The following is a 19084-nucleotide window of genomic DNA, read 5'->3' on the forward strand; positions in this document are numbered from 1 at the left end:
AAACGAATAATAATCAGATCAAATATTTTACAGGCATTATGAAGTACAAGATTCTACCCAGTAGGCTATTACATGCATTTAACAGTGTGTTCTCAGAATAGAATGAGCATATACCACTTTTGAACATCCTGACAGTTGTCAGATATGAAGACAGTGGTCTCACTGGTTTAATAGCCTTTGTAGGCCTTGTAGCCTCCACATCAGAGGTTAGTAGCCTAACTTTTGTGTCATCATTTCGTCCAATAACATTGACTTCATCATTGGCGCTAGGGGGCAATAGTGTCCCACCATATTTTCTACTCACCGTGAAGTTCCCAGTGAAAGTCCTCACTGATAGGCTAAGCCTGTCACATGTTATGCAATGTGCAGCCATATTTGTAAAACACAAACAACTAACGTTAGACGACCGAGCGAGGCAGAGAAAACTCTCGGCTAGCGTTGCAGTTGAAGATAATTGTTTTACTTGTACACACGATTAGAATTACACGATATAGTTACAAGGAACTGGAAATCAGCATATTAAAAAATTGCCACGGTTTTCATTCGTGTCTCAAGCGCGGATTAATAAAAGGACAACCGAACTTCTGAAGAAAGCTTAGCTGGCTAGCTAGCTAGCTAGCTAGCTTGCTATCAGCCTGCAAAGAAAGGCAAGTTGCGAAACAACTTAATGTAGCTAAATCTCACATGTGCATTAATTCATTGCATTTAATTTGATGTCTGGACAAAATAATCGATTAGTTTACCACATAGATTGATTGTATCGCAAAGTTACTGGTCGTTGCATGGAAGTGCACTTGCTGTGCTAACGTTAGCCACATTTGGTTCTTGATTTTTAAATAGTCTAGGCCTGCAGTTTTGCAGCACCGAAATAAATTTAGTGGGCAGTCCTCGTTAAAATGGGGGTGTGATCGCTAATGTAGTTACAAATGAATGTGGCCCCTAGGTACAGTTACGTCTGGTATTTGAAATGCGATGAAACGAGATGTTCGTACATTTTAATGGTGATTTGTGCTGGTTCATGTGATTATGAGGATGCATTAACGCGGCACAAGTCTAGAGCCCTCTCAGTGCGCTACTAACCCTAGCATAGCAAGCCAGCCATAATACCCCAACTTGACGTGAGCAAACGTTAGCTATCGTCAACACTAGTAGCGCTTGTGCTTGCACTTTCCCTCTTATGTTACAATCGATACGGTAACCCAACTTTATTAAAAACGTATAACTGACCATGTTTTCCCCTCCTTTTCTGTATTTTCCTCTGCGTCGTCGTAGCATCTGTAGTCACCCTAGACGCAACGTTAACAAATTATGTCCATGTCCAGCGTTGTTTCTTTTTTTTAATTTCGTGTTAAGCTTTAACTTAAATATTACGTTTATTTCTATGGTTTTATAGGGAAATTTGATTTATGCAAGTTAGGGCCGTCGTGCTTTAAAATGCTTTGCTGTTGTGTGATATTGTGCAGTGTTTGTACTTTGTGACTGTGATCGAAAATCTGAAGAATATCCTGACTGGTGGTCTTTGGTTAATATGTTGTGCATTCATAATTGAATGTAATAGATTGTTGTAACGTGATAAACGGAGTCATTTGATTGAGTTGTATATAAATATTTGTATTAATATTGATTGCAAGGTCTAAAGCCAAGGTGAAATATAGCACTTCATAGAAAAGGAATCAAGAGAACTACATTGCTTCTTTCACTTGGGTGGCTCTGTATTGTAATATTCTACCTCATTTCACTCATGGCCGGATTGATGAAAGTTGAAGCTGCATTTATGTTATTGTTTAGTATTAAATTACACACTTTTTATCCATCTCAAAATTGCTCTTGTTCTTCACAGGTGTTAGGATCTGGGTAGTCTGGCATTACACCCAACAGGACAGTGCAAAGGACAAGCAGCCAGGAGTGGGGGGGGAAAACTAAATCAAAGTCATCTTAAACCTGCAGAAGAATATGATGTGGCACTAGATACCAAGAAAATCAGCTTATGTTACACTAACATTTCTGATCACTCTTGTGAATACTGAGTTGATATTATCACCGCTACCAGTCAAGCTCTGTCTTAAGTGTTGTTTTGTTTTGTTTGAACTCAGTTTCAGTAGGTCTGACTGGTAGGGCTCAGCTTTAGGGAGCGTTATTTGTTTGGCCACTCTTCCTTGTATTGATTCTGGCAGCTATTGGCTAACAGCCCCTGAGCTAAACCCTGTCAAGTTCATCTCAGCGCACAGCACACAAGAACCAAAAAAAAAAAAAAAAAAAAGTCTCTTCAAACCAACACTTGATCCAGGCTTTTCCTTTGGAGAAGGTAAGGACTCCCTTTACACTGTTGGTGACTTTAAATGTGTTCCCTTGTTCGCCCGTCTTAGGGTTTTGCCTTTGCCACAAAAATGTTATTCTCAAATGATCTGTGAAGTGATTTGAAGGGTGGTGATTTGTCCTTTGTCTTTGAATTGACTCTCTTGGATACCAACCTGTGTTCGATTGAAAAGTGACAGGTCTATGGCGTTTTAATGTACTGATAAAGCCAGATTTTTTTGTTCTGTATAGGCAGGAGAGTGTTTAACATGCTCTGCTGTTCTAACAGAAATGTCTTGCTCCACAGAGAACAGGAATATGACTGCAGAGTCCCTTAACTTCGGTCCAGAATGGTGAGTTCCACTCACAGGACAATTTACCACATGAGCGCACATTTCATACACTTGTATGGCATGTGCACATGATGGCCTAAATATGTTTGTGTTTTTAGGCCAATATGGACATATGCATAATTATGCTTAAGTCAAACTTCCACACTAGAATGATCAACTACGTTGTTTGTAACTTAGCACCAGTGGTTTTTTTTTCCTTCAAGTGTCTATTTTAGTGACTTCTAAGGTTTAATTCAGTGTGCTGGATGCTATTTTTTGTACGCATATTCAATCACAGCTTCTGCACCTCCCCTCTATCCCAAATATGAAAACACGTCTATTTAAAACATCAAATGGACATGGCATAGTTTCACTTCTTACTTTCACAGGTAATTTAAACCTGTCTACCTATATCCATCAACAGCACATTGCTTTATAGTCACATCCAAGCCACCTTTACGTTCTTCTAAGTTTGGTGTTACGTTTGATTTTTCGAATATAGTGCGTGCTAAACAGTATTTTATTTTCCATTCAGTGTGTCCCAGTGTTGTGTATATAAATGGCTGAGATTGCGTGCATATTTTGGATGGACATTTTTACTACCACAAGGGGGAGCACATAGCCTCGTCATTTCAAATTGTACCACAACTCCGAGAGCCCTTTTCAAATCACTCAACATCCCTTTCCCAATTTTTGGGTCAAAGCTGGGCCAATTAAAGGGATACCAGGCAACGTTTTCGTGTTAATTAATCATCTTCGTAAGTCGGTATATGGTTAAATGACTCATTACGGAGCGAATAAAGGCTCTCTCGCCCGCCCCTACTGCCTGTAGGAAGAATATCCCACTTGCAAGTTATGTGTATCCTACCTGCCGACCGAAGCAGGATCAGTTTACAGCACAGAGGCAGGCTAACGAAACGTTAGAGATTGTTGCAAACGTGTGTATAATGGCAGAGCCGGCAAAGAAGCAGCGAAAACCCTTGACGGAAGACGCAAAGAAAAGGAAAAGAGCTTCAGACCGAGCGAGGAGGAGTTTCATAGAGAAAAAGCATCAGGCTTGCCTGGTGTCCCTTTAAGGCATGTGGAGGCGAATCGTTGAAGCAGACAGACTGCACACATTAAAATCCTGCAATAACACCAACATTCCCGCATTAATCATATTTCATTACAAAACACGCTTGCTCAAATGAACACATGGATGTGTACTTGCAATACAATTTAAAGTGATTGATAATAAATGCTTTTTTTAGCCAGCCATGGTTCCTTTTGAGCCAGTGGTGTTTTGTACTAAATAGGATAGCCATGGTACTCATGGTATAACCAGTTGGGCTAATGTTACTGTCAGTAAACAAATGTGGCTAACTGCTTAGTTGTTATATATCAGATCCACATCTTCTGCAGTATAAAGAAATGGAGTCTACCTTGAGAGGGACACTTTTTTTTGTGTGTTAAAATTCCACAGAGCAAAAACGGCAACAGCAACTTTTACTTAATACCATTTAGTATGATGTTTGAACTTGAACTTCCCTTGCTGGATATGGTCATGAGGTTAACATCGAGGCAGCATTGTGGGAGGGATTTAGGACAATACAATACAGGCTTGCTATCGGTCTGATAATGGAGATGCAAGCGTTTTCTCATTCTCGGACATTGAGGCCCCAGCCATTAATGCCTGGAAGCTCAAATTAGCCTAGTCTCGGCCTGGACAGTGGGTTTGTGGGTATTCGTGGTGTGTAGTGTGTTGGTAGTCACATGCAGTGGGCTCTCGTGATGAAAGGGTTGAGTGTAGTACCGCAGGGAACTTTGAGATGGCTTTAAGGAAATCGAGTTATTGAGTTTTCAGAGTCATTTTCTTTGAAAAAATACATTACATATTGTCACCTTCCTAAAATAATGGCTTTTTTTTTTTTTCAAGTTTTTCGGAAAACACATCAAAGTTAACCAAAAATCAAATGATTTAGGCACAAAAAAAAAAATGTCAAATGACTTATGCCATTATTTTAGGAAGGTGACGATATGATACACTGTAGCATGGTAACATGTTTTAGAGATCCCGGAAGATATAGGATTTCTTTCTTTTTAATGCTTTTCATTATGTGTGTAAGGCTATGTTTTTAATGTTTTAATATGGTTACATACACACTATATGGTGTCAGTCTGCTGCTTTGCAATCTGCAGTGTTAACGATTATGCTGCTGTCAGTTTCTAACTAACACAGTGTTTCCCACAGAATTGAATTCTATTTGCAGTGGTAGGTTTGCAGAATTAACTTGAATGCAACAGTTTTTAGCAAATTAGTGCAGCGTGGTTATGATCCTAACCAGATTTAAGCACAATTTAGTACAACCTGGAAAATCATTGTGTGGTGGTCAATGTTGATATTGTGGTGGGCCGCCACAAATAAGTCAATGTATGGGAAACACTGTAACAGGTAGAGTTAAGTTGCAGCACAAACACAAACAAAACTATTGCACATACATTGATGAAGACTGCAGGGTTTAAAACCCACTGACACTCCTGCTAATTGGTTTTGGGTTTTGGGCACTGAATGTGGCGGGGGCTTCCACATGAGTGTGAGCAGGCAGGGAAAGTGTGTGGCGGGTTGGTTTTAGAAATGAACTTAAAGTTTTTCCTATATTTGTACTTTTCTTCATATAATTTGATCTTAGTTAATGATGTGTAACATATCAGGTTTTTGATCATCTGTGCACCTTTTCACATTCTGTTTCCAGTCGATGGTGTTGTTCGGTTTGATGTACAGTGTTGCTTCTAAGTGCTCTCTCTGCTCATGCTCAGGCTCCGTGCACTATCTCGAGGGGGGAGTGTGACATCTCCTCCTCCATCCCCCGCCATGCCAAAGTCCAAGCTGGCCGACTACCGCTACGGCCGCGAGGAGATGCTAGCACTTTATATCAAAGATAATAAGGTATGCTGACACTGCGCAATCTCGTTAGATATGATTTACCATGTTCTATCCTACTGCCACCTACGCAGGGCTGGGCACAAGCCTCTTCATGCTTGCAGGCTAAAGGTTAATGAAATTTGAATGCCCTTTGAAGTACACATGCCTAGTTTCTACTTCCTTCTTTCTTTCTTTCTTTCTTTTCATTTCTGTCTGTCTTTCCTGTGGTTTCTCTCTCTCTCCCTCTCTCCCTCTCTCTCTCTCTCTCTCTCTCTCTCTCTCTCTTTCTCTCTCTTTCTCTGGACAGGTTCCAGAGCAGCTGCAGGATAAGGAGTTTGCGCCCGTGCTGCAGGAGCAGCCTCTGCAGCCTCTAGCCCTGGTGCCCCTGACGGAGGAAGAGCAGGTAGAGGTTTGTCTATCTTTACACTGCACCTGGGATGCGGCTACTTACTTCCTTACTTAACTTCTGCCTGTACATTTGACTGTAAACTAAAATGGAGAAAGGATATTCTTTCTGTTGTTGGCATTTCATGTTGATGCCAGTGAAATTTCTTTCTGTCTAAAAATACTTTCTTTCTCTCTCTCCCTCTCTCTCTCTCTGTCTGGGTCCCTACCCCACTCAACACCCACCACCAACCCCAACCTCCCTACCTTGTTTTATTTCCCTGTCTCCCTTTCCCTATGGGTCTACTCCCCTGCTCCTTGCAGAGGAACTTCTCCATGTCCGTGAACAGCTCTGCTGTGCTGAGGCTCATGGGAAAAGGGGGAGGGGCTGCCCCTGTGGGAGTGGCCCGAGGCCGAGGGACTGTTCGAGGAGGAAGAGGTGAGCCTGAACACAGGGACCTAATTAATGATAACTACTGGTGTTAACCCGTTGAGGATCACAGCTAGGGTTGAGCACCGAAACCTGCTACTAATATGGCACCGGCGCAGACGCAAACGGAATAATCGAATAACAACGTGGATTTCGGTACCACGGTGTGTTCTGAACAACATAATGACATGACGTTAATCTTTCATGTGCATGAGGCCCATATAGCGTCACAATGAATATGAAGATCATGCTAAAAGTTTGCTTGCAAAAATATAAATACAGTATGTACGTTACAAACATACCTCTGCATTGATATCCCTGAGCTGTCAAAGAGGCTACGGAACCATCTCCGTACATTATCGCTAATTAAGCTGCTCTGACAGGGTAGCCTATGTTAGCGCATAGTTACTGTTAAAATGCCTACTAGTGCTGGGAATCTAAACACTTCAGCACCGGCATATGTAATATGTTTAAAACTATTGCGTGCTGGCCCCAGCTGTGGCGCAACTGGCTGGGGCACCTGCACCATATGCCGGCGACCCGGGTTCGATTCCCGCCCCGTGGTCCTTTCCGGATCCCACCCCTGCTCTCTCTCCCATTCGCTTCCTGTCACTTTCCACTGTCCTATCATTAAAAGCATAAAGCCCAAAAAAATATACTTTAAAAAAAAAAAAAAAAAAATATTACGTGCTATGGGGGATTTCCTTGAAGCATTTGGGAACACACTGAATGAACTTGGCAAGCCGTTTTTAACATACCTTATGGCAAGCCACCTACACTGGAAGAACTTGAAACCAGAGCTTACCATTGTGTGTGCATCCATGGCAAGCTGTTTTAACATTTAGATCTATTATGTGTAGAAGCAATGAGGTATTGATAGTAAATTGAATATAACAGTTCAATTTCATGTTCAAATTTGTCTTATCAATAATAAAAAAAAAAGCAATTCATGCTTTAGACCATTTTATTGTAAAAACAAAGTACTGGTTCAGGCACCGTTTTAAAAGTATTGATTTAGCACCAGTATCGGATAAAACCCAAACGATACCCAACCCTAATCATAACAGTGTTTTCCCTGAGGTGGTACAGGCCAGCTGCTGCCTTATTCCTACTCAATTATTAGTAAACAATGAATAAGGATTTGCATATGTTGTTTTGTACAGGCATTAATTTGTTTTCGATTATTATTAAAAGCTTTATAGTATTAACCCATTTACTCCTAAAATGCCTGCTAAAAACGCCTATGGCATTCTAGACTAAATAACCTTATTTCCTGAGGGTTTTCTGAAAACATACTAAAAATTGTCAACGTCTACCAAAATGTAATATCTAAGCCTCTGTAGCACCTAGAAACATGAAATAAAAAGCATGCTGCGCTACGCAGCATCCAGCGGGAGGGTCAATGTTGCGTCATGCAGCATCCAGCGTGAATGGGTTAAAAGCTGGATTATGTTCATATTTGTCTGTCCACAGGAAGGGGAAGAGGAGAGGGCGGTTTCTACCAAAGAGGTCCAGAAGAAGGAGAGGTGGGCTTTGGCCGCAGCAGAGAGATGCATCGCAGCCAAAGCTGGGACGACAGGTACGTCCAGGGGACCGCACACGCCACGGTCACTTGATGGGTTCACTGACCAGTCTGCCGCCTGTTTACTTATCACTCGTAATGTAATACTGATTTTTAAATGAGTATTCATTATCTCAGAAAAGAAAGATCAGCAGTCATGTTTAATTAAACATCATGCTATCTTCAAGTAAGTAATGGGGGAGAGCTCAACAACCCCCCCCCCCCTATTTAGATGTCCAAACATGTTTCTTAAAAGGATTTATTTATAAAAATGAATTATCATACTGACTCCCCACTTGCTCTTTTGTCCTGTTCTGGTGGCTGAGCAGAGGTGAGCGTCGCTTTGAGAAGCCCCTTCGGAGAGACGGGGTTCGGGTGGGCTTCGAGGAGGGTGCCGCGGGGGCACGGAAGGACTTCTCGCGCTCTGACAGCGACAACTGGCGCACGCTGAGGGAGGAGGAGGAGGACGCCGCCGCTGCTGCTGCCGCCGCCGCCGCTGAGCCAGGAGGAAGCTGGAGGACCGTGGGAGGCAGACGTGATGGTACGCACGCACGCACGCACGCACTCACTCTCATACAGCCAGGACAAACTTAAAGTAGATTCTGAGTCTGGGCAAGTTATCTGACAATCTGACTAAACTACTGTGATGTTGCATAGCCTAATGTGTTTTGTAATTTTTATGTTTGCTCATTAAAGGAATCATGGGGACCAACATGACATTTTTAAAAAGAAAATATAGGCTACGGTGTATCCATTATGAAAGGTCTACGTGAGGGGGAAAAAAGCTAGATGAACATGGATGCAATGAAGCACAAAATGGCTTTGTGATGCATTTAATCACCTGTCCCATGCCAACAGATGGGGGCCCACGCTCAGCAGGGTGGCGTGACCACGTCAAGAAGTTTGACTTCCCCGATGGCGGTCGCCGACGTACCGGAAGCGACGGAATGGACGACGACCGGGACCTACCGGAGTGGTGCACTGACGAGGAGGATGGAGAGATGGGCACCTTCGACTCGTCCGGAGCCTTCATGTGCATCAAGGTGTGTGTGTGTGTGTGTGTGTGTGTGTGTGTGTGTGTGTGTGTGTGTGTGTGTGTGTGTGTGTGTGTGTGTGTGTGTGTGTGTGTGTGTGTGTGTGTGTGTGTGTGTGTGTGTGTGTGTGAGTGTGTGTGTGTTAGAATAATACAATGTTAGAGTAAGTAAGTAATAAGGAGTAATAAAAGAGCAACATTTTATGCAATTTCTTGATGTCCATTGCTGGCTGAGATGTTGGCTGTGCTGTTTTTTTTTTTGCATTGCTTTTACGTTTTCTATTTCCTGACCGGGGTTTTTCTGGATCGTAGTTCCCACTGCTGCTCTAACATTTTGCTCATTATCTATATCTATGCTGCTTTGAATGGCGCAACCTGTTTTTTTGCAGCTAATGAGTATTATTGTCTCAAGAGTTATTCCATTAGATGGGATTGATGTGCAGTGGATTTCCCCCACAGCTTATCTTTATTTATACTTTGTGTTGTGTTGCTTCTGTGTTGCTGTGCCAAGCATCACACATGGGACTCAATCCCCCTGGCCTGGCCTGACGTGTTCCCCCTGTGATGTTTGTGTTTGTGTTGCGCAGAAGAGCTCGCGGGACCCCATCCCCGAGGACCAGGAGCTGGAGTTTGAAGCTCTGGAGGACGAGAGGGGTCAGGAGCGGAGGGAGAGCGCCGGGGAGGGAGGTGAGGAGGCCGCCACCTCCGCCGCCGCCTCTGTCTATCAGCCATTCTTCAGTCAGTTCCATTCTGATGTTCAGTTTGAATACATTTACTTCTGTTTATTTCTGTTTACTACACGCTTTCTGCTCCATTTTAAATTTTTATGTCAATACATTAGCATTCTCAGTTATGCTGGTATGCAGAATATTCTTTTTTTTTTGTCAATCATATGTGACATTTCTGTGTCACACACACACATTCACTCTCTTCTCTCTCTCTCTCTCTCTCTCTCCACAGATGAGCGTGAAATGCTGACTGTCACTGAGGTGGAGATGATGATGCCCGGGCCTTCATCTTCCTCATCCTCTTCCTCTCCCCCAGCCATGCCAGCCCCTCCCCCCTCGCTGACTCGGCTCCCTCCCACCAATCCAGAGCATGCACCCCCTGCTTCAGCACCGCCCATAAACAGCACTCGGGAGCCTGCTGAAGGTGTGTGTGTGTGTGTGTGTGTGTGTGTGTGTGTGTGAGAGACAGAGAGTAGTGTTTTTCTTTTTTTTGTGTGTGTGTATTAGACAAGTGTAAGTGTTATAGTGCATTGGTTCCCAAAGACTGGGTCGCGACCCACAGGTGGGTCATAGGAGATTTTATTTGGGTCGCCAGCATAGCCTAGTGACAATTTATATTGTGTAATACCCCTATCTTATACCTTATATAGCTTAGGAAAGCTAACAGCTTTAGATCTAGTTTAACTACCACAGTCACGAGTTGGGTCGTGATAGTCTGTCATTTTTAAAAAGTGGGTCCCCAGAAAAAAAGTTTGGGAAACACTGTTATAGTGCATATGCTGTGGTTTTGTGACCGCCTGCTAGGGTGAAGCATGCCAGCATTCTGATTGATTTCTCTCTGTCACTGCGGTGCTTACTTAATATGCAGCCTTGGAATCTGGTCTTTCAGCTGGGTGCTGAAAGCTGACTGCTGACAAGTGCAGAAAAACTTGATTTACCAGAATGTTTACATGACTTTTTCTAAGTGCACATTTCAGATCGTTGTGAATTATTTGGATTATTTGAAAAATAAAGTATATTAAATATTTTTTTTTTTACAAAAGTAAAAAGAAAACGGGCAACCAAACATGCATGCATGAAGACTGCAGTGGTCTTGGGTGCACTGATAGACGCCTGAGGGATTGGCCTGTAATGGCCTCTAACGTGTCATTCCAGATGTAGTGCCACCAGGGGGCAGTGGTCAGCCGAGCACCGGCTCCTCTCAGAGTGTCTCTTCTCCCCCTGCTTTGGCTGCTGCTGGAGCGGACCTCCCACCAGCAGGTGGAGACAACGAGGAGGAGGAGCGCATGAAGCACTTGCAGCAAGTAAGTATTCTACGTGCAACAGTGAACTCCCAATGCATCGCATAGCTTCATGTGCTCGGGGTGTCTCTTATGACTTTTGAGTGGGTCAAGGTGATTTAGCAATCTGTGGGGTAAAGATGGTGCTGTTGTAGATATTGCTATGATATTTCATCATAAGCTACTTGGATGTTTTATGGATTTCAGTAGTGAGTTTGTATTTATGCGTCGCTGATTCACATTCATAATTCAGAAAAAAAGGCGATGGCTTCGGAATAGGCAATTGGGGGAACTGATGTTTTACCAATTTCTTTAGAGGTTTTGATTTAATACATCAGAATGATATCTGCACTATCACAAGCAGAAACATGGAACCTCCAGAGAGTCCTTTCTAGAAGGAGTTAGACACTTTGTTGTAGACCAGTTTTATCTGAAAGCTTTGACCAGTAGAAACCTCCAGCACTCAGTACCTTTCGTGTGTGTGTGTGTGTGTGTGTCACAGGAGGCAGAGAAGATGGTGGCGTCCCTCCAGGACACCTCCCTGGAGGAGGAGCGCTTCACGCAGGCCCTGCAGGAGAGCCACGGCGTGGGATCCAGCGCAGGGTCCGGTGCCGGCCCCACGCACGGCCACTCTCACACCCACCAGGCCGCTGCCGCCGCCGCCGCCGCCTCCTCCACGCACCCGCACGGCCACTCCCACTCGGCCTCGTCGCACTCGCTGGCGCACCCGGCCAGCGCGCTCCCGCTCTCTCACGAGGCCGCCATGAAGTGGTTCTACAAAGACCCCCAAGGAGAGATCCAAGGTAGCGCACGCGTTGGCACTCGCCCTAGCCCCTGCAGCCCCGAGGAGAAAGGAGGTTGTTGAGGGCATGCTCACTGACCACACGTTCATTGTTCCTCACCATGCGCAAAAGAGAAACCTTTCATGGCCTCCCTGCCGACGTCTTGTTTTTTCCCCCTGCTATGATGTAGTGAATGGTCCCTGTGTGTCCTGTCTTTTGTAGTGCTGATGGTGTTTTTCCTTGATCCCCCGTGCCCATCTCCTCTTCTGCACTTATCCTTGTCTGTTGCTGTTCCCACTTTCATTTGCTCTTTCATCCCCCTCTTCCACCCCTCCTTGTTTATTTTGCTCCTTTTATGTTTTTTCATTTCCTTTTTCCTCTTTTCCCCCCACCCACATCCTATGAGTAGTTTTAGAGAGGCTTTCTCTCTCGCTCTCTCTCTCCCTCTCCTTGTCCCTCTCTCGCTCCCTCTCTCTCTCTCCATCTCTCTCTCTGTCTCTCTCCCTCTCTCTCTCGCTCTCTCTCTCGCTCTCTCTCTCGCTCTCTCTATCGCTCTCTCTATCGCTCTCTCCATCTCTCTCTCTGTCTCTGTCTCTCTCTTCTCTCTCACACACTCTCACTCACTCACCATCTCTCTCTCTCTCTCTCTCTCTCTCCATCAGGCCCTTTCTCCACCGTGGAGATGTGCGAGTGGTTCCAGGCGGGCTATTTCACCATGACCCTGCTGGTGAAGCGAGGCTGTGACGAGGGCTTCCAGCCCCTGGGAGACGTGATCAAGATGTGGGGGCGTGTGCCTTTCTCCCCCGGGCCCTCCCCACCACCCCTGCTGGTGAGCACCGCCGCCCGCTTCCCCACACCCGCCGCCTCAGGCGTCCTTCCTCCTCATAACTCACTGACCTTATCGCACAGACGCTCCGTAATTGCTCCAGACACACAGGCATATAGTTGTCCTTACACTTACTTCATAACATTTCTGCTGTGCATTTGCGCTGGATGCTGCATGACGCAACATTGACCCTCCCGCTGGATGCTGCGTAGCGCAGCATGCTTTTTATTTCATGTTTCTAGGTGCTACAGAGGCTTAGATATTAAATTTTGCCATACGTTGACAATTTTTAGTATGTTTTCAGAAAACCCTCAGGAAATAAGGTTATTTAGTCTAGAATGCCATAGGATTCTATAGCTGTTTTTAGCAGGCATTTTAGGAGTAAATGGGTTAAGACCCATTCTTCTTCTTTCTTTCTTTCTTTCTTTCTTTATTTCAGACTCCATTGCTGGGTCCATAGCATAGTAAAATGTTAAGACGGAATAAATAGATAAAAAACAAGACAAGACAAAAAATATACTGATGACGATATACTAAGTACTCTTGTCTTGTGTGCTTCCCTGCAGAGCAACATGGACCAGGAAGTGTTTAAGAAGCAGCTGGAGCAGGTGGCCACCGCTGCCCTGTATCAGCAGCAGCTCCAGATGCGCTACCAGCATATAAACAGGTGACCAGAGACCTGCGGACTCACTATATGAACACACACTTAAATACACTCATAAACATGCAAGCACCCATAACACCACAACCATTCACAACTCCAGATGAGATTACCAGCTCATGAATTGGTTACCAGTGAAGCAGACTTATTATCTGTACACACACACACACACACACACACATACACACACACACACACACACACACACACACGTACACTCAAACACATACACACACACACACACAAGTACACTCAAACACATACACACACACAAGTACACTCAAACACATACACACACACAGACACACACACAAGTACACTCAAACACATACAAATTACCACAACTCCACAACCATTCACACACACACACACACACACACACACAAGTACACTCAAACACATACACACACGGACACACAAGTACACTCAAACACATACAAATTACCACAACTCCACAACCATTCACACACACACACACATAAGTACATTCAAACACATACAAATTACCACAACTCCACAACCATTCACAACTCCCAATGAAATCTCAGCACGAGCCAGTAACAAGTGACTTAAAGCATAGAACACATTCACGGAAAAGCATTGAGCTGTGGTACAGAGATACTGTGGTTTTGATACATGCTGTGTTTATCAGCAACCGGTGTGGGGAGTCGAGCATGATGCCAGCTATGAACAGGTCCATGTCGGTCCCAGACAGCGGGTCTTTGTGGGATATGCATACCTCAGCTTCACAGCAGTCAGGTAACAATCTCCTACTCACGTTCAAGTTTTACACTCATATACACACATAAGCACATCCACACACACAACCTGTGAGACTCAGTGATGTTGAATATTCCTGCATTGGTCTTAGGGCCAATCTCATTTCTCTGTTCATCCCTTCATCTTACCCCTAGCCCTTGTCCCTCGAAACCGAGTGGCAAGACATAGAGGTGAAAATATTCCCCTTGGAAATGAGACACCACCAGCCAACTATAAGGGAGAGCTGGGATGAATGAAACACTTGAATTAAACATAATTCGTACCACACTGAAAGCTAATATTTTGTCACTAGCAACCTACATCTGTCTTCTGTCAAATAGGCTATCATTGCATTTTCAGCTCTGAATAAAACCGTTCAGGAATTATTTCAACAAAAGCAGAACGTACCTATGTTCGTTCGTAGCCTACCACCTGGTCCGGGTGAATGAAACAGGGATGGGGGACAAAATAAACATGCAGTTTGCTATGTAAACATCACACAACGCCTTCGATATTTTACAATAATATCCAAATGGTCGTTACTTGGCATCAGAAGCAATCGCTACCTGTAATAGCCTAGATGCGAGGAGTCGGCAACAGTATGCAGCATTCATATCAGACAAGCGGTAAAAAAGTTCAGCGAATTTAGCTGCTGTTGGACTTTACATTTCGGACATAGTATGCTGCCAATTCGCGGTGTATCAGACATGGAAATATGTAAAATGCGAGACATTCGCGCAAATAATGATGTGTTGTTAACATTCACAAAATGCCGATTTTTGAAAACTTCATCATGAAGAACAGGACCTTCAATATATGGTCACAAGATTGAATGCAACATAAAACAATTACCATTTTAATTTTATAATCCTTATTAATTTCATAATTAATTTCAACATTTCATATCAATGAATCTCTCGGTGTGCTTGTTTTTCCGGTGTGAGCGGTGTATGTTGGGTATTTCTCTTACCCCTCGGTTTCAAGTAAGCTAGCGAAAATGCTTGGTTTTAAGGGGTATCTACCCCTTCCCCTTAGCCCTACCCCTTGATCCAAAAGAGAATTGGGATAGCCCTTCCTCTCACGTGAAAGCGCAAAACTAAGGGGATGGGGTAAAACAGAGAAATGAGATTGGCCCTTAATCTAAAGTGTGTGTGTGTGTGTGTGTGTGTAGCAGGCGGTGAAGCCAGTCTGTGGGACTTAACCATGGGCAACTTACCTCAGGGGCTAACGCTGGAGCAGCTGCAACAGAAGGTAAGGGACAGTCTCCTCCAGTCAACCCTTATCACTCCCTACTGCCATCTCTATTCTTGGCTCACCTCTGTGTGTGTGTGTGTGCGTGTGTGTGCGTGTGTGCGTGTGTGTGCGTGTGTGTGCGTGTGTGTGTGTGTGCGCGTGTGCGTGTGTGCGTGTGTGTGTGTGTGCGTGCAGCTTCAGCAGGAGCGTCGTGAAGCTGAACTCAGGGTAAAGAGGGAGGAGGAGGAGAGGAAAAGGAGGGAAGAGAAGAGGAGGCAACAGGAGGAGCAGAAGAGGAGAGAAGAGGAGGAGCTTTTCCACCGCAAACAGGTGAGCCATGCACACACACACACACACACATAAATAAATAGATGCACATGATGTAACACAGATCGGGCACACCCACACAGTAGAAGGGAAAAAATGATTAGAACTGTTCCACTGTGGAGAAAACCACACACATATTCAGTGATCTTGGTCCACTTATGGTAGGCATGTCATGCTCTAATATAGACACAGACTTGCTATGAAGGCCTCTGGTTCTTTGGATCCTTCCAAGTGCCTAGAGACCCTGTTCACTGTCATAAGTGGATTGAATTGAAAATGAAGTGTTTCATTAATCACTGGTGCTCAGTAGAATTCTCAGTTTGACAGACTGCTGTGTGTGTGTGTCTGTGTGTGTGTGTATATGGTGTGCCTATGTTATGTGGTTACATGTGTGGTGTGGTTTTATGTAAATGTGTTTGTTTGTTTATGTGGTGTGTGTGTGTGTGTGGTCTCTGTATGGTGTGTGTGTGTGTGTGTGTGTGTGTTTATATATAGCAGTGTCGTCAGCAGCAGGAGCTGATCATGAAGCTTCTCCAGCAGAGCCAGCAGCAGCAGCAGCAGCAGCAGCAGCCGGTGGGGGGCGGGGGGGCCCAGTCCCAGGGGCCCTGCTGGAACTCAGCCCAGTCCAACCCGCTGGCCAAGCCCCCCAAGACTCCCCTCAACCTGCTGGAGATGGAGGCCGAGAGGCTGCTCAAGCAGCAGCACAGGGTCCAGCAGCAGCAGCCGAGAGACCGGGTGAGACAGACACACAGACACACACACACAGACACACACACACAGACACACACACACAGACACACACACACAGACACACACACACACACACACACACACACACACACACACAGACACAGACACACAGACACACACACACAGACACACACAGGCACACACACACAGACACACACACACACAGACACACACACACACAGACACACACACACACACACACACACACAGACACACACACACACACAGACACACACACACACACAGACACACACACACACACAGACACACACACACACACAGACACACACACACACACACAGACACACACACACACACACAGACACACACACACACACACAGACACACACACACACACAGACACACACACACACACAGACACACACACACACACAGACACACACACACACACAGACACACACACACAGACACACACACAGATACACACAGACACACACACAGATACACACACACACACACAGATACACACACACACACACAGATACACACACACAGACACACACACACACAGACACACACACACAGACACACACACAGACACACACACAGACACACACACAGACACACACACAGACACACACAGACACACACACGATTGCATCTTTGTTCTTCAGTCCCACACAATGATAGCTGTATCGGGTATTTCTGTGGACTGGGTAATTGGGGAATGGGAATAGGCTGTTGCACTTTTTAGCTGTGATTTGCTAGTATAACAGTAGTCCTCCCTGGGTTATTGAACTAGAAATGCATAGAGTGCAATTTTCTTGTCTGAATCAGATTCTTTACTTGTGACTAAACTACAGGAACATTTTTTAAAAGGATTTAGGAATAATCAGACTATTTATTACAACCCGTCTTTGTCCCTCCTCTCCCTCCCTCCCTCCATCTTTCTCACCCTCCGCAGCAGTCGCATGGTGGCCTGACGATGGGCCAGTGGGGTGACGGTGGCGTGGGAGGCATGTGGGGCGCGGGCAGCCTGGAGGGGAAGGCCAGTGGGGGGGGCAGCAGTGGAGGGGGCAACTCTGGAGGAATGGGCCTCTGGGACGAGGCTGTGAAGAACCAGAGCAGCCACCGTAGCATGAGCCTCAAGAACAGCCACAGCAGCCCCTCACTCAGGTGTGTGTGTGTGTGTGTGTGTCTGTGTGTGTGTGTGTCTGTGTCTGTGTCTGTGTCTGTGTGTGTGTGTGTCTGTGTCTGTGTGTGTGTGTGTGTGTGTGTGTGTGTGTGTGTGTGTGTGTCTGTGTGTGTGTGTGTGTGTGTGTGTGTGTGTCTCTGTGTGTGTGTCTGTGTCAGTAAAAAGTCTGTTGTGTGTAAAAAGGGTGTCAGTAATGCTCCATTGAAGGCTCTACCCTCCTCATGAATTCTGAACTGCAGCTTGCATTAATGTATACAGACAAGCACAACAGATACATGACATAAAAGGTCATCATACTGGATTGTATTTTAGAGACATTAAAGGACACCTAACAAAACACACAATAAAAAAATAGTTGGCGAACGATGAACATTCAGACAAGGCAAGGCTATAAATGATAATGACACACAAAAAAACAACTAAACGCAAAAAGAGACGTACACGTACACGTTCGTAGACGGATTGTCTTATAGGAGAGGGTTCCAGAGGCAAGGAAGCAGTTAACCCTATGGTAGTCATACGGTCAGGAGGTGTTGTGAGACGGTTGGAGGAGGATCTAAGGGTATGGCAGGGTGAGAATATGAAGAGAAGCAGATCTCAGGTGTGAAGGGGATAGCTTATGAAGACTCTTGACCGTAAGAAGAAGAATCTTGAAATCAATAAGGTATTGGAACAGGGAGCCAGTGAAGTTGCTGAAGGACTGGAGTAATATTTTTTTGGAAGCAGGTCTGTTAATAATACAGGCAGCTGAATATTGAACTAGTTTAAGTTTATGCAGCAGTTAGAGAGGAAGACCAGATAGGGAAATAAATGCTGTTGGATGCAAGAGGCAGGCGTAGGTAATTGATGTTGATTTTGTAGATGGAAATATGCAGACCAATTAATGTTATTGCTGTGTGCTTCGAAGTGAAGTGTAAAGTATTGATAAGGATGAGACCTAGACATTTAATCTGTGGGTACGAAAGAACTATGGCCAGACTTCAGAGATGGGAAGTAACGAAGTACAAATACTTCGTTACTGTACTCAAGTAGATTTTTTAGATATTTTTACTTAACTATTTATTTTTGAGGTGACTTTTTACTTTTACTCCTTACATTTTAACACGAATATCGGTACTTTCTACTCCTTACATTTTTCAAAACTGGCTCGTTACTTTAGTTTCAAATAATTTCAGTGGAGTTACTGTTATTATTTTTCGCGTCATCAATAGCCGATGGGAATATATACGTTGCACTTGGGCAGCATTCATTCGTGGCAAATCATTGCAGCATGATGGCAGTAACGTTAGCACGTAGTAGTATGTCTCAATTAAATTTAGTCAAAATTGCCCTCCTCCTCTCCTCACCTTTGGTGCTTCCCTAACATCTAGCTACAGTGTATCCTTAGCAATAAGTAGATGCAGCATTGGGGGTAGCAGATGCAGGGATGTATTGGAGGCTAAAACGAGGTTTACCCACCTCTCAAAAGAGTTTATTCACCAATTACAACTGTTAACATTTAAAAATCACACTGTATTATCCACAATAACAATATGTTCACTCATCAACACTCTATGAACCACTAAATGCCACCTGTATTGTTATAAATATTGGACAATAACCTCCACCATCATCAAACATGTTCTGAATGCCTTTTCTAAAAATC

The 19084-nt window shown here is 44.5% G+C and overlaps 1 protein-coding gene across 3 annotated transcripts in view; it reads left to right on the plus strand.

Annotated features, from left to right (window-relative positions):
• Positions 1-233: 233 nt before the first annotated feature.
• gigyf1b (GRB10 interacting GYF protein 1b) overlaps positions 234-19084 on the plus strand; it is a 27527-nt gene continuing 8676 nt past the window's right edge. Inside the window, exons 1-20 of one of the 3 annotated variants that reach the window (XM_076275339.1) lie at positions 234-647; positions 1841-2305; positions 2603-2648; positions 5424-5553; positions 5837-5938; positions 6238-6352; positions 7817-7922; positions 8234-8445; positions 8763-8947; positions 9525-9675; positions 9898-10089; positions 10821-10969; positions 11448-11748; positions 12390-12556; positions 13120-13220; positions 13867-13973; positions 15145-15224; positions 15402-15536; positions 16029-16268; positions 17209-17420. In XM_076275339.1, coding sequence (XP_076131454.1) covers positions 2614-2648; positions 5424-5553; positions 5837-5938; positions 6238-6352; positions 7817-7922; positions 8234-8445; positions 8763-8947; positions 9525-9675; positions 9898-10089; positions 10821-10969; positions 11448-11748; positions 12390-12556; positions 13120-13220; positions 13867-13973; positions 15145-15224; positions 15402-15536; positions 16029-16268; positions 17209-17420 — 2720 coding nt within the window. In that variant the 5' untranslated portion in view covers positions 234-647; positions 1841-2305; positions 2603-2613. The remainder of the gene's footprint in view (positions 648-1840; positions 2306-2602; positions 2649-5423; positions 5554-5836; positions 5939-6237; positions 6353-7816; positions 7923-8233; positions 8446-8762; positions 8948-9524; positions 9676-9897; positions 10090-10820; positions 10970-11447; positions 11749-12389; positions 12557-13119; positions 13221-13866; positions 13974-15144; positions 15225-15401; positions 15537-16028; positions 16269-17208; positions 17421-19084) is intronic. The other 2 variants (XM_076275340.1, XM_076275341.1) reach the window with 2 other exon arrangements.

Source organism: Alosa pseudoharengus, unplaced genomic scaffold (assembly GCF_046254945.1).
Source record: "Alosa pseudoharengus isolate Yale_2024_CS ecotype anadromous, Long Island Sound unplaced genomic scaffold, YU_APseudo_1.1 YU_APseudo_1.1_scf_8, whole genome shotgun sequence".
Taxonomy (NCBI): Eukaryota; Metazoa; Chordata; class Actinopteri; order Clupeiformes; family Clupeidae; genus Alosa; species Alosa pseudoharengus.